General features: G+C 44.4%; 1 protein-coding gene across 9 annotated transcripts in view; it reads left to right on the top strand.

The window, feature by feature from the left end:
- Positions 1 to 14,064, top strand: part of ZNF618 (zinc finger protein 618) — a 127,318-nt gene extending 113,254 nt beyond the window's left edge. For 8 of the 9 annotated variants that reach the window (XM_025210437.1, XM_025210435.1, XM_025210439.1 and 5 more), the window contains 2 exons: positions 10,590 to 10,691; positions 11,951 to 14,064. In XM_025210437.1, coding sequence (XP_025066222.1) covers positions 10,590 to 10,691; positions 11,951 to 13,464 — 1,616 coding nt within the window. In that variant the 3' untranslated portion in view covers positions 13,465 to 14,064. Of the gene's footprint in view, positions 1 to 6,286; positions 6,365 to 10,589; positions 10,692 to 11,950 lie in introns of all 9 variants that reach the window. The other variant, XM_025210440.1, reaches the window with a different exon arrangement.
- Positions 14,065 to 15,791: the final 1,727 nt, after the last annotated feature.

Genomic DNA, 15,791 nt, shown 5'->3' with positions numbered 1-15,791 from the left:
GGAGGGCAGGGCAGGGGTGTGTGGGTGAAGGCTGAGGGAGCAGGGAGGTGTCTGTGGGAAGCCCCACATGGAGGGCTGGCCCAGCCAGATGGCACATGGACCAGGAGATGCATACCATTGGGCTGGGCAGGAAGCTGCACATGGAGGCACAGAGTTGTGCACCACTGGGCCAGGTGGGCTTCATGCCTCCATGTATGGCTTCCCGCTGAAGTGCTAGAAGCCCTACGTGGATGCACAGAGCCTGCCAAGCCTGATGGTGCACGGCTCCCAGTCCACACACCATCAGGCCAGGCCAGCTGGCTCCGTGCCTCCACATGGGGCTTCCAGCACTCCAGTGGGACGTTGCCCATGGAGGCATGGAGTCCACCCGGCCCGATGGTGCACGGCTCCTATCTGCTATGTTGCAGTCTGCATGTGCTGACACAGAGGCAGCCCAGCCTGGTGTGAAGGTGCACATCAGTAGGCTGGGCTGGCTCCGGGCCAGCACATGCAGGCTCTGGGACTCAGCCAGAGGCGTGCGCCACCCAGGGCTCTTCCTGCCACGGCTATGAGTGCTCTGAGGGCCTGCTGCTGCTGAGCCACCAGTGGTGGGGGCTGTACACCATAAATCTCACACCTGCCCACAAACCCTCACACACAACTCCACACTCCCCCACACCTGCCCATAAACTCCATATGCCCCCACACCCCGCAACAACAATTTACAACCCCCCACATACTCCCATACCCACCCCCCAGACATACCCACACTGCCCACACACCTTCACAACCCCCACATAAATCCCACATACCTCCCCCACAAACCCCACACCTGCCCACCAACCCCACCCCCACACCTTCACAAATCCCCCCACACACACCCCACACCTACCCCCCAACTATACAAAGTACTTGCATACATTTCTAAAGAAGGTTCAAATAATGTTATATTTCGTTTAATTTATAAAAAATAAAAATAATTAATTTTGCATAATTTTGAGTGTTCCTGTGCATAATTTTGAATTTTTCTGTGCATAATTCCTTGAGGTGTACAGACTGGTCTTAGCAGGAGCTTTGATTTTCCATGATGAAAACCCAAAATCAAATCAAAATTTAGAATTGATTTTATTTTAGTGATGGAGGCACTGGCAGGCTTCCAAATTGCTTTAAAACTGTAAATACATCAAGAAAACATTGTGTTCAGCTGATATCTATATATACAGTGGCCTTTCAATTTAATCACAGATTTTGGGGAGGTAATCAGAGAATTTGCATTGTTGTGTTTTTATCAGAGAATTTGCCATTTTTTAATCAGAGAAAACCAGGATCACTGGTTATCAGTATTTTCTCATGCCAGTCCCCAGAGGACTAGGAATTACTCTCGTTCCCACTTTCAGAATCTTGGCTCTTTTTCTCAAGCTGTAGGAATTCATGGGTTTTTTTAGCTTGGTAGGTCCTCAGTGCAGTCCCTTGTATGTTGGCCAATGTAGCAACTTTTGGTCCACTGAGGATGTGTGTGGTCCTGGAGGGACTGCCTGAACCTCAGACTTCTGGAGTTAGCTCTGTGGCTCAGTGTCACTGGAAATAAAATACTTTTCCCAAGCAGCTCTAGCTGCTGGCCTTAACTGTGTAGAGCATTTTGAGCAATTTGGAAGGTATAAGGGCAGGTGGGTTAGAAAAGATGGGTTGGTTACCTGGGCATGACCCTTCTGTCTCAGAGCAGAGCACATGGATGTGGGATGAGGCTCAGGAGAAAAATCATCAGGAATTAGCAAGCAGACTCAAGAATGATTCAGAAGCGGTGAGCCATTCACCCAGTGGGGATGGTTAAAGAGGCTTCTTGTGAGGTAGACGAAAGGGATTTGTGATGGAGGTGAGGAGTTCAGAGACAGGGCAAAGAATCATGGAGGACTACAAGAATTCAGAAGGCAGTTATGGGGGAGGCTGAAGAGGGGGAAATTAATAACAAAAGAAAAAAGGGGACCAAAGGAGGCAAAAATACAGAAAAATAAAAAGACAAGACATGACTAAAAATAGAAAAGTGGAGAAGAAAAGGAAACAGGAAACAGGTAAAATGTTTTGGCATTCAAAAACATGAGATGACCTTGAAGCAGGAGAAGAGGAGGACAAAAAGAAATTGATGAGGAAAATAAAAAGGGAAGCAGGCACTTTTTAGGGTACTAAATTTTGTTAAATGTATTGATTCTCTTATTTTGTGCTGTACTTCCAGAAAGATGCCCTGTATCTGAGTTTGAATAAATGCAGTGAGCTGGCTGACTGCTTGGAGCACTTGCATTCAAACAGTTCCACTTTCCCAGCACTTTCCACAGGATCCAGCCCTTGCTGAGTGGTTGAGCACTAGAATCTCAACCTTTTAAACTTTATGGTGCTTTTGGTACTGAAGAAAAAACTATCCACCAAAATAAATTAAAACATTGCTGTCTTCCTCAGCTTGTTGGCAGCCTGAAGCTGATACCAGGACACGTGATTTGTCCCATTAATATAAATGTACATTGACTCCAAAACTGCATGATAGTTTACAAGCTGCCAAACAGTTTTCTGCTCCCAATCCACCCAAATTGCCAGAACTTCTAAATGTATTCTGCTCAGTTGTAAAAACCACTCTCTTCTCCATAGACAAGGTTTTCTTGGGGTAAATGTGATATCTTTTATTAGACCAACTAAATAGGTGGAAAAATTGTTCTTTGCAAGCTTTTGGGTACAAACACCCTTCTTCAGGCACAGGGAGAGTTTGTTGTTGCTTTGGGTGCTGTCCTGTGTGGAATGGAAGCCAGTATGCAAAATGCAGGTCTGTGAAAATGCAAATGCATAACAGTGAGGATCAAGGCCCTGTGAGACGATAGGTGTGAAACAGGTAGTTGTGGGGAAAAGGGGGGATTTTAAGTGGTGATAGAATGTAGCTGGTAAAATGCAGACAGGTTACCTGGGGTTATCAAATGGCAGGCAGGTTATAATGTGCTGTGAATCCAATGTCCACATTTAGTCCATGATTGTTTTTATCCAGTAGATTTATGAAGTGAAGTTTGTAGGCTCGTCTACGAAGGGTGTTTTGTAAATTCCCTTTGAGGATTAGAACTGAGAGATTGGAGAGAGAGTGGTTGTTGTCTTGTGAGAAGTGTGCACCCACAGGTAGTTGGGTGTTCTTGTCTTTGATAGATAGCTCCCTAGGTTTCAGTGTAAGAAGCCTTTTCATTTTTGCTTTATCACACATCCAGCTCTGTTCTAAGTGCTGCTCTTTGCTATCTGCTGTTAGGAGTTATCTGGAGTTATAGCCAAGACAGTCTTGCATATATTTTGGAAATAAGCAATCTGGACCTTCTGGCATGGTTGCTGTTTCTGTTGTACATCTAGAAGAGGTATGTGATATCTCAGTAATAAACTATATCTTTTTTCCTAAAAGCTTAGATACACATCTGTAACAGGGCGGTTATTTCTAAAGGAAGCAATCCTTCGGGCACAGAGGGAGACTATCCCAGTATGAGGGAAAAGAGGGAAAGGAGCCAAAAAACTTCCTTGACTAAACAGGGAAATCCAGGGGAGCCTAAGGGCAAAAAAGAAAGCATATAGGTGGTGGAAGCAGGGGGAAGCTACCAAGGAGGAGTAAACCTACTTGGCCTGCACTTGGGTCTCAAGATGAGTCTCCTAATGGGTTCTTAGAAGGGCATCAGATGGACACCAGTGCACCAACTGTCGACGCTGACTTGGTGCAGAGTCACTTGGATGGACTGGATGTGTTTAAGTCAGCAAGCCCAGATGAGCTACATCCGAGAGTACTGAAGGAATTGGCCGGTGTCATAGCAGAACCACTGGCACGGCTGTCTGAGGACTCGTGGTGCTCGGGTCAGGTCCCGGAGGACTGGAAAACGGCCAATGTGGTCCCTGTTTTCAAGAAGAGGAGGAAGGAGGATCCAAGTAATTTTAAGCCAGTCAGTCTCACCTCCATCCTTGGAAAGGTTTTTGAACAGTTTATGAAAGATCATATTTGTGGGAGTCAAGCAAGAAAAATAAGGCAGCAGGGCAACCAGCATGGATTTGTAGCAGGTAGATCATGCCTGACCAATCTGGTTTTGTTTTATGACAGGGTCACAAAATGCTTAGACACAGGAGTAGAGGTGGATGTCATTTCCTTGGATTTTAGCAAGGCCTTTGATACAATATCTCCTCCTATTCTCCTCAATAAATTAAGAGGCTGTGACATAGATGTTTACATGGTCCAGTGGGTGACAAATTGGCTTAGTGGTCGCACCCAGAGAGAGGTAGTAGACGGGTTGTTATCGACCTGGAAAGGTGTGGGTAGTGGGGTCCCGCAGGGTTTGGTCCTTGGTCCTGTACTCTTCAATATCTTCATCAGTGACTTGGATGTGGGTGTGAAGTGTACTCTGTCCAAGTTTGCAGACGATACTAAATTGTAGGGTGAAGTACACACTCCAGAGGGTAGGGAATGATTGCAGGCAGACCTGGACAGGTTAGAAAAGTAGGCAGTACACAATAGGATGCTGTACAACAAGGACAAGTGTGGAGTGCTGCACCTAGGGCACAAAAATATCCAGCACACCTACTGGCTAGGAAGTGACCCTCTCAGCAGCACAGAAGCGGAAAGGGATCTCAGAGTCATAGTGGATTCCAAGATGAACATGAGTATTAATGTGACAAAATCATCAGCAAAGCTAACTGCACTTTATCATGCATCACCAGATGTATGGCATAGAACCAAGGAGGTGATACTTCCCCTCTGTGCGGCATTGATCAGACTGCAGTTAGGAGTACTGTGTCCAGTTTTGGGCGCCGTACTTCAAGAAGGATGTTGATAGACTTGAAAGGGTCCAGAGGAGGGCCGCTCGTATGGTATGGGGCTTACAGGACAAGCCCTGTGAGGAGAGACTGAGGGACCTGGACGTCTTCAGCCTCTGCAAGAGAAAGCTGAGAGGTGATCTTGTGGCCACCAACAGATTCATTAGGGATACACAGCAAACAAAGAACAATGGTCACAAACTGGACCAGATTTAGGCTAGACATCAGGAAAAACTTCATGGTAAGGGTGGCCAAAACTTGGAATGGACTTCCAAGGGAGGTGGTGCTCTCCCCTACCTTGGGGGTCTTCAAGAGAAGCCTGGATAGGCATCTGGCTGGGGTCATTTGACCCCAGCATTCTTTCCTGCCATGGCAGGGGGTCGGACTTGATGATCTGTTGAGGTCCCTTCCGACTCTACCAGTTATGAATCTATGAACATGCTGTAACACCGGACTTTACTCTGTGCCTGGCAGTCAGTTATATACATAGTTCACATACTGCGCTTATGTTATTGTTATGAAGCATAATACCACAAAGGAGTAGTGCAAGTATGCTGGCATACAGGAACGTCTAGAATTAAATCTTTAAATAATTATGGTGCTATTCATGGTGTCTTGTACATCTTAAAGTCAGTACTCTGCAACTAATACGAAAACTGAATTGGAAGCCCACACTTTCAGGCCAGCTCAGTGACAAATTAAGCTTTCAATTTTGCTTCTCCTCAGATAGAAGTAAACTAAAAACATTCAGCTGGTTCATGGTCAGGTGTGAATTGTGTGCACAAATACTCACTAACCAAGACACAGCTTAGAAACATTTCCATCCCTCTCCACTGGCTGGGAATTTGGCTCTTGTGCTCTGCTCAGCCCCTTCCATGTCCTGTTCCCTTTCCCCTGCCACCTGCCTGCAGCTCATTTTTTTGTGCTGTATTCCTATTCAGCCTTTCTGCATACCCTGGCTGCTGAGCTTAATGTCCTTTAGCCCACCCAACAGAACTGAGGCTTGTCCAGTGGCCAAGAAAGCACAGGCCTAATTGTCCATGCAGTGCCCCTGTTGCTTGAGGACAGTGGGATTTGTCACAGCCCAGTTCCCTCTATGGGTGGGAAAAGGGGGTAGGGGAGAGATCTGCCTTCTGACGCAAGAAAGGAGTCAGGAGCTAGAAATGAAAAAACTGGATCTAAAATTAAATTAACTTTTAAGGCACAAAAGAACAAAGAGCTATAAAAAGAAATAATTTTAAGCAGCTATGAATTGGATGTAAATGTATAGCCTTTATAATCATCCACTAGTCTGATAAGGGACCCAATCTTGCAAACACTTGTGGATGTGTTTAACTTTAAATGTGTCTAGTTCCAGTAACTCCCAGGGGCCTGCATGTTTAAATTAAGGACATGGAGATATGCTAGCAGCATCAGATTCTGTGGCTGTAATTCAGGAGATGCTATTTCTCTGCATATTCTATATAATTGTTCTGAACTGATTTCTTCTGAACAGAACCTTACACCTGTGGAGCTTGTGGAATCCAGTTCCAGTTTTATAACAATCTCCTGGAACACATGCAGTCCCATGCAGGTAAGTTGGGCACAACCAATTCATATGGTTGAATGACAGAGTTTCACCTGATGCCAACTCCTCTCATTGTGCCAGTGGAGTTTCCTGTACTTACAATTTTTAAAGACCATGCAATTTCACTTGGCATTCTCAGGGGAAAAAATGTTAGATGAACTAGAGCATGGGGCAGTGACTCCTGGAGCACAGGGCTCTTTAAGTGATTTAATGGGTATTGCAAATCACTTTCTGTGGGTAGGTCAAAAGTGTACATTGTACTCATATGTTGTGTATCAAATCACACCACTCTCTTCTCATTTATCCCAACAATATCTAGGAACCGATCATTTCGTTAGCAGTCATCAGCCAATCCACTCAGTGGAGTTCAGATCCAAAAAGCAGATGGAGATCTTCTGTGCTGAGAAGAAGCCATCCTAGACTCAGGCAAAACAGAGTTTCTCCCTGAAGTCAATAGAACCTTTGTCTCCATTGTTACTCTTCCCTGCTCATACGTGCTGCAGCTGTGGTGTAGAGAATGAAACTTTCATTTTAGGAAGGATGGTGAGATTTGAACACTAACCTGTAGTGTCTCATATACCAAATGCCCCCAAATAAGACATACACCTTGGTTTTTGGGAAGGCAGAACGCAGAAAAAAATATATTTCCACTGGAGGGTCAGTTGAGCCCAGCCAGCCATGACAGTGACAGGGAGCAGGTGGAAGGTTAGACTCTGCTGGTGGTTTCAGGTCAGCCTTGACCAGCCTGGGTCATCAGCTGTAGGGTGGCAGGCTGAGGACCAAGGTTCAAAGCCATGGTGTGACAGTTTAGCTTGATAATTGGAACATAAAGATCATTAAAAAGGAAAGATGATCATTAACAGTTGCAAAGAACAATGTGCCATTAAATCAATTGACTTACTCAGCTGCCTGAATAATAATAGTAATGCCACTGCTGCTGTACTGTGGAGCAGGAATCAAAGCAGTGTGGGTTTTACTCTAGGCAGGAAGTCAGCTTCCCTGCTTAAGACACACACTCCAGTTTGGGGGATGAGGTGGGCTGATTTTGAGGGGAAAGTTATGTGTGGTATATGAGTAAATATGGTATCTTCATTTGGTCATTGAATTCTTGACTATTTGGCAAAAGACATTTCTGGGGGAAAATAGTTTGGGCATTCAAAACATTTTTGCTTCCATTTTTCCTTTTTTTGTTTTGTTTTCAAGAGTTTTTATTTCAGTATAAATTTCAATATGGGAAATCAGTGCATTTCACCCTATACATCAAAACAGGACACTGCCTTTCGTACAGTGTCCCTATGCACTGAGTGGCAAAGGCCTTTCAGTGTTTTACTGAATGCATTCGCTGAAAAAGCAGTGACACCTCAGCATGGTGTGTGCTGGCACTAAGCTCCCACTTGCCCCACTGTACTGAGGAATCTGGCATCATGACAGTATGTCTGTTAGAATATTACACCTGCATCCCACCCATGCAGCAATCTGATAGGACTGTGGATAGTGCTGAATGCCTTTCCTGATAGGGCATGGAGAAACCCAGTTTAAATTGTCATTTCTGAAGTCTTTTCAGAGTGTTTATGGTAAATATCTAATCTTCTTCCAACTGAAAATGATAAGTCTATTAGACCCTTTTACACAAGTGACTGAAGACAGGGAATATGCTGCTAGTCTCAAAGAGTAAGAACAGGGCTTTGTTGGCACTTGAATCATGCAGAGGGCTGAGTCTGGAGGCTAAAAGGTAATTAGGAAAGATTATAGCTCTGTAAAATAGCTACACAATGGGAAGAAGCAATTAGAATGTAAATTGGAGACTGAGAGGCAGAAATAGCACAGCAGAATACAAGGCAAAGGAATTTGTTCTGTAATTATACTGTGCAATATACAGCTTTGACTCCCTTCAGAGTACTTTGTTCAGGTCTAGTGCTACCATATAATGCCTTTTTTTGCAATCTACTGCTAAAATAAAGAGGACAACAAGGCTGAACCTGGATTAAAGGATTGGAGGCGTGAAGAGAAATTAAAGAAGAGTGATCTATCTAGACTCAACCTGACTGATAAAAGAGGATGAGAATGAACTGCACAAATCCTATTAACACCATATCAAATGCCAGTGGATAATTGCACAAAATAAATCTCCTAATATTATGAAATAGATTTAAAAAGGGAAATACAGTTTTCTCCTTGCCAGGACCAGAAGGCTGTCACATGAATGGGGTTTACCTGAACAAAATTGAAACAGACACAAGGCCTATCTCATTAGCTACCAGCAGACATGCAGAATTCATACTATCTGTGCTGCTGGCAAGAGAGCAGTTAGAATAGACAGAGCTTGGGAAAATCTAGCCAGTCATTTCTGATTTCCAGCATTTTGCAGAAGGTCTCCTGTTTCTCCTTTCTCCTCTCCATTCCCACAAAGGCTTGTGTGGTTGCCTTCTTTCTGACTTGACTCTGTGGTCTTGGAGCTCAGCATCAGGCTCTCCAAATACTGGACATCCCTTTCTGAGTACACTGTGTAAGGTCTTGGTTCCTTTAGACAGGCAGAGAGATTCCCCCTGACAGGCCCACAACCAAATCCCTGCCCTATTATTTGTTTGTCTGCTATAGAATCACAGTTTAGTTATTGAGGTGGTATTCTCTTCCATTTTCAACCATTTCCTGAATCTCTCTTGAGTGAGATCCAGTGAGTTGTTGGCCTAGGACGTTGCCAATGCAATCCCCAGGCAGAATAAAAGTAGGGTGGTTTGTGGCAACTGAATTTACCCTGGTGCAGGATGGGGTGATGGGGAGCAGGCAGAGAGGGACTATTCAGTCTATATGAGGTATAAGAGGTGAAGGGAGAGTTGAACAATGGTTACAAACCAAGAAGAGTTGATCAGATTTCAGCCTTACAGGAAGTCCTATCACTGAGCACTACAGTAAGCAGGTTATTCAGCCTAGGGGCAGCAATGAACAGGTCCAAAGAAAATTTTTACCTGGTTTTCTGTGGTGGAGAAAAACATATTTTTAATCTTACAAGATCTTCAGGTACCAGGAGGCTGAGGATAGCATAGGGCATAGGCAGATGTAATGTTTATAGTGCTTTAATCAACTTGAAAATGCTATAAAAACTGAGTAGACAGAGGACGCACTGTGTTCAGTCCTATGAATTAGTCCAAGCTATATCAGACTCTGAAGTGTTTCTCAGGGATACTTTAGCTGGGAGGCTGTTCTGTCTGCCCTTATACTACTGAAGCTCTACAAATTTAAATTGCTTCAAAAATATTTGAGTGCTTTATATGTATGTTTCTCCATATCTCCAAAACCCCAGGGCAGGGCTGACCAGTTGGCTGCTCATGAGCTGCATGCAGCCCCAAGGGATTGACCTGTGGCCCCCTCAGGCTCCTAGTTTGGGTGTCACTACCTACATTGCTCTCCTGCTGCTGCTGCCAGAGTCTCTGGGCTTCTCCCTCCTCCAGCTTCCCCTTCCTACCACCACCCCTGGGGGAGTGGGGCAGTGCTGAGGACTTGGGGAGACCAGGGTGCTTGGAGAGCCTCAGGGACGCCAGCAGGGTGTGGCTCCAACCACTCAGAAGTTGGAAAGATAGGAAGGTTGCTACAAGGTAGGATCTTAAGGGGATAAAAAAATAAATCAAGAAAAGAACCAGTGATCAAATTTGCTTAAAACCCGCTCCTTTTCAATTTTATTTTTGCACTTACCTTCACAAAAATCTCTTATTCCAGAAATTAAAGTGACAACTGTTTTAGGCCCCACTGAAAACACTCTAAATGTCATGTCTTGGCTCTACAGTCACAGCTAGCTAACAGATGCGCTCCTGAGGCTGTGCTGATGGCATCAGTGACACTAAAGCAAAAATAAGTTGCTGTTATTTCAGCTGCATTAAGGAGATTTGGGGCAATATGCCGTGTGTGTTTGCATACATGGACTTGGACAAACCTTGAGAACAGAGGCACTGCAAGGTTAAAAACATCATTTTCTACTGTTAGTTAACTATTAAAAACCTACAGAAAAATATAGTAGAATAGGGTTACCCTAACAAAGGAAAGTAAAAGTAAAAAGTATTGGAGACCATTTTCCCTTTCTGTGCTTTAAGTTTGTTCCTATCTTACTGTCCTGAGGATATTGAGAGTACAAGAACTGACCTAGACCATCCCAGCACATGGCCACCATGTGTTTCCTTCCTAGTGAAATGCCTGTCCCCCACCTCTGACTAATGTATTCATGTCTTGTGCCCCACAGCTGACAATGAGAACAACATTGCCTCTAACCAACCCAGATCACCTCCGACTGTTGTGGAAGAAAAGTGGAAACCACAGCTCCAAAGAAACAATGCCAATAATAGTATGTAGCAGTGTTTTCTCTTTGAGCACTATATTTTACCTGTAGGTTCTGAACCAGTGGCTCTGTATTTGAGGCAAAACTGTAGTTCTAGCAGGCCAAAGATCATACTCCTCACTAATCTGTGGTGCTTTTAATTACATGTTTTTCCTCAGTTGTCCACATAGCATTCTACAAACTTGTCACCCTTCCGACTGGCACACCATTGGAATATGTACTGAGGACATGTGGGAACCCCAGAGGAGAAGATGAGTATGTGGTGATAGTCCCACATTCCCCCCCCAAAAAAATTACTGAGAGAACTCCTGTCCTGAACCAGTTAGCTAGATTAGATTTCCAAAGGAGCTGCAACTTCTGATCTGAGGTTAGATTTCTGTGCCACAAGATGCAACATCATGACATAAGGCATAACCTGATATTTATTGGCAGTGGCAGGAGTCAGCCTGACTCTGGATCAGCCACTAGCAAGCCACATAACCTTCTACTTTGGTCACAGCCTCCTGCACATAATCCAGAATCATTAGTAAGGTGCTTTAGCTGAGCTGCCCTGAAGAAACACCGTTCATTTGAAACCTAGTGCTCCATTGGGCCAAAAATGGCATCAACCATATAGCCATCAGCAGCCCCCCAAATGGGAGCAACTTAAGCTGGGAGAGTTGAAGGAGATCCTTAAATTATAGTAAAGCTAAATTGAACAAAGAAGCCAGATGTCCATACAAACTTGTATAGATGTAGCTCTTATAAAAGCATGTGATGCTAACACAAGACCTGAATCCTAAACTCAAATTGAAATCAATATTGAAATGGAAAGGCCAGTTTCCCATAATGAGATATGCCAGGTGAATCAGAATCCTAATTGCCAACATTTATGCACTGAAAAAGAATAGCATACTTGATTAGAATGTTCAGTGCCAACAAGAGAGCCATTGTAAGGAACAAAGAGCCTGTGGCCCTCACCTTGGCTAGATTCTGCCTAATCCACTTGTGCAGTTTCTCTTCCCAAGGCCAGGAAAACTTGCACACAAGCCCCTCTCTGCTTTAAGGAAAAGAACAAGGCTATCACTATAGCATCAGGAAAGCCTGAAATTAGAAACAATTTAGGATAGGAGCTGCCCATAGGAAATGCTAGATTCAAGAACAGATTTCTATCTGCTGCAGTCTGGGCAAGTACTATGCGACATAATGCCTTGCCCCTTTTCCTATCCCTGGTATAGAAGGAACAGTTTTGACAAATCCCTTGCCTTTCTTGTATTTCCCTGCAGCATCTGCAAGTGGTTCAGTAGGAAACAGCGCAATTCCGGAGAAGGAGCGGCAGAACATTGCTGAGAGGTTGCTGCGGGTGATGTGCACCGATCTGGGAGCTCTGAGTGTGGTGAGCGGAAAGGAATTCATCAAGTTGGCACAGACCCTGGTGGATAGTGGCGCTCGCTATGGTGCCTTTTCTGTCACTGAAATCTTAGGTAACTTCAACACTTTGGCTCTGAAGCACTTGCCTCGGATGTACAACCAAGTGAAAGTGAAAGTGACCTGTGCCCTGGGCAGCAATGCCTGCCTGGGCATAGGGGTCACGTGCCACTCTCAAAGCGTTGGCCCAGATTCCTGCTACATTTTGACAGCTTACCAGGCAGAAGGCAACCACATCAAGAGTTATGTCCTGGGAATTAAGGGTGTGGACATCCGAGAAAATGGTGATTTTATCCACCACTGGGTGCAGAACGTGCTCTCAGAGTTTGTGATGTCAGAAATCAGGACAGTGTATGTCACAGACTGCAAGGTCAACTCATCTGCTTTCTCCAAGGCAGGCATGTGCTTGCGTTGCTCAGCCTGTGCCTTGAACTCAGTAGTGCAAAGTGTGCTGAACAAGCGAACACTACAAGCTCGCAATATGCATGAAGTCATCGAGCTCCTGAATGTCTGTGAAGATTTGGCAGGGTCCACAGGCCTCTCAAAGGAGACCTTTGGCTCTCTGGAGGAGACATCTCCCCCACCCTGCTGGAACTCAGTGACTGACTCCCTCCTGCTTGTCCATGAGCGCTATGAGCAGATCTGCGAGTTCTACAGCAGGGCCAAGAAAATGAACCTCATCCAAAACCTGAACAAGCATCTGCTCAGCAACTTGGCAGCCATTTTAGCACCAGTGAAACAAGCAGTGATTGAGCTAAGCAATGAGAACCGGCCCACTTTGCAGCTGGTCCTGCCCACGTATGTTAAACTGGAGAAGCTATTCACTTCCAAAGCCAATGATGCTGGTGTAGTCAGCAAGCTCTGCCATCTCTTCCTGGAGGCACTGAAAGAGAACTTCAAAGTTCATTCTGCACACAAAGTAGCCATGATTTTGGACCCTCAGCAGAAGCTGCGGCCTGTCCCACCATACCAGCATGAAGAGATCATTGGCAAAGTCTGTGAATTGATCAACGAAGTGAAAGAGTCCTGGGCAGAAGAAACAGAATTTGAACCTTCCACCAAGAAACCACGGGCAGCAGGCGAGGCCCCACCAGCTCAGGAAGAAGACCGGTTTGGGAAAAACGAAGTCTATGATTATTTGCAAGAACCCCTCTTCCAGGCCACTCCTGATCTGTTTCAGTACTGGTCATGTGTTACCCAAAAGCATACAAAACTAGCCAAGTTGGCCTTTTGGCTCTTAGCAGTGCCTGCTGTTGGTGCCAGAAGCGAATGTGTAAATATGTGTGAGCAGGCCCTCTTAATCAAAAGGAGGCGACTGCTCAGTCCAGAAGACATGAACAAACTCATGTTTTTGAAGTCCAACATGCTTTAAAACTATCTTTTAATTAAAAAACAAAACAAAACTTTAAAACACTGTTCCAAACAAAGAGAAAAAATTTAAGTTCTAAACACTGTGGACCTCATTATGAATGCCCCTGGAAACCAAGTGCTTTTTTATATATATATAAATATATATATAAAAATATAAATATATATAAAAACTAAGTTTGAGAGGAGAGCTGAGCACGTGTGAGAGACAGCCCTCTGCCAGGAACGTGCTCCTTTCCATAGATAGCGTGTGGACTTGACAGACTTTCTAATGTTTTCAAGCGGGCAGACCAATGGGAGGCTGACGTGCTAAAGTCTTCAGGCAGCTGAGATCTAAAGTGACTTGAAGTTTCTTTTATTTCTCCTCTACCCCACCTTTCCTCTTGTCCCCTGGGCCATCTTGCCATGGATAATCAAACTACGTTGAACAGACCAGTTCTGCACTGGACTTTGCTCCTATGAATAACTGTACACCTTGAGGGCATTCGTTTGCAGCCTTCTTAACATACGTTGCATGTTATCAGGGCAGCTGTGTTTTACAAACACCAAGTTGTTTTAGAAGTCAGGATGGGAAACTTTAAGGAAATACATTATTTTAATCTTTTCATACGCCCCCCCCCCCCCCTCCCCCCAAGAGTTACTTTTCAGTCGCCACTCCCGTTTTTGAGTTAAACTTCTTAGCTAGTAATTTTACATTTGAGTTAGAACTGAGAGAAAGTAAGTATGGCAAAGAATGTCTGTGATTGTTGTTTTATAGATTTTTTTTACACATTAACTTTTTTTTCTGAAGTCCCACTGTAAACTAGCTTATCTCACCTGTATGTCCTGCATAACAGGGGTTCTCAAATTCATTTACAGAGTGGCCCATTCACCACTAAATAGCATCCCTGTGGGAACTGCAACGATTGCTTATATGGAAAAGTAACTTTAGGGAAGTAATGTATTGTTTAGCTACTTTTAATACAGTTAAATGGTGAGAAAAAGGAGAAGCCAGCACTGTTTGACCAGACAGCTCTCCACAGACCACCACCAAGTGATCCACCAGTGGTCCACCAGCTACCGTTGGAGAAGTTCTGCTATCTAAAATTCCTGTAAGCCTTTCCTGTGTGCAGATTCGAAATAATCTTTCCCGTGATCGAGGACAAACCAAGGTGTATGATTTTTCAGGGGAACAAAGATCATCAGTTTTATAAATCTAGCGTTTGAAGGAAGAGAAGCATTGTGGGTTCAAAGATCCTTCTGAATGTAAGTGCTCCCACTCGAATACAAACTACACCTTTTCCTTTCCTTTTTTTGGGGGAATGGTTTCCTCTGGTAGCATGAATGTCTTTTTAATACCTATAGTGCATTACACTATGTGTTACATTGCTGAATCATTCTGGCTAGGAAGGCCCTGTAACCTTAAAACTTCACATTCACTAGCTCTTCAGACTTGCAGCCCCTCCCCACCTATACTATCATAGAAGCCCAAGGACAAGGACCATGAGCCATTCCACTATCAGTCAAGGCCAGCATCAAAAGGGTCTAGTGCCTGCTCACATGGTTCAAGCATGTTGTTGCACCTAACCTATTTGGGATGACAGATCAGGTGCATCTTGGATTAATCCAGATTTTTGGTGCCAAACTTAGTTCTCTGCAGGGTTTTAAGATTCCAAAAGTGCAAAACTAAATGAATTCCTTCCTTAAAGTAGCATCTTTCACTGCAAGAAGTTCATAACTGCAGTCCCTGGTGACAGTTGACCAGCCTTAGGGATTTACATGCCCCAAATAAAGACTGTGCAGCAAATTAGTTAGCAACATTAGCTGTTCTGGACAAGAAGGTTTTGGGTTGACATCCCTGAGCAGCCATTTGGTGTACACTGACAGTGCAGTACTTAGGGACAAAGGCTGTTGATCCCCTTAGAGAGGCCATCTTTTGAATAGGTATTAAAGCAAGATCCTTTCTACCAGGTTCAGTGCAGCAAAAATTTAAGGTCTCAAAATGTGTTACAGGGTTGAAAAATAAGCCCCAGGACCTTTACCACTAAGTCCTTCTCAGTAATGGCATATGCTGGTAACCTGTGTGAATACATATGGGTTGTTATGCTTGCTTGCAGTCTCTGTGTTCTTAGTATCACTGCACATTGTAAGGTACTTTGATTATGAAAGGTACTGAATGCTCCCCCTGGGCATACTGATCAGAGATGGGAGAATTCACAAGCTAATGACCCTTCCTAGTATCAGGCACCCTGAAGGACAGCCCTTTGTTTACTGGCGTCGTCTTAGGCTGTCCCTTCAGGCTGGGGAAGCATTACACCTTGTGCAGAACAAAGTGAGTTGAAAATTGTGTTG

This window comes from Alligator sinensis, unplaced genomic scaffold, assembly GCF_000455745.1.
Source record: "Alligator sinensis unplaced genomic scaffold, ASM45574v1 scaffold610_1, whole genome shotgun sequence".
In the NCBI taxonomy this organism is placed as follows: Eukaryota; Metazoa; Chordata; order Crocodylia; family Alligatoridae; genus Alligator; species Alligator sinensis.
This window is presented reverse-complemented; position numbering and strand designations above follow the sequence as displayed.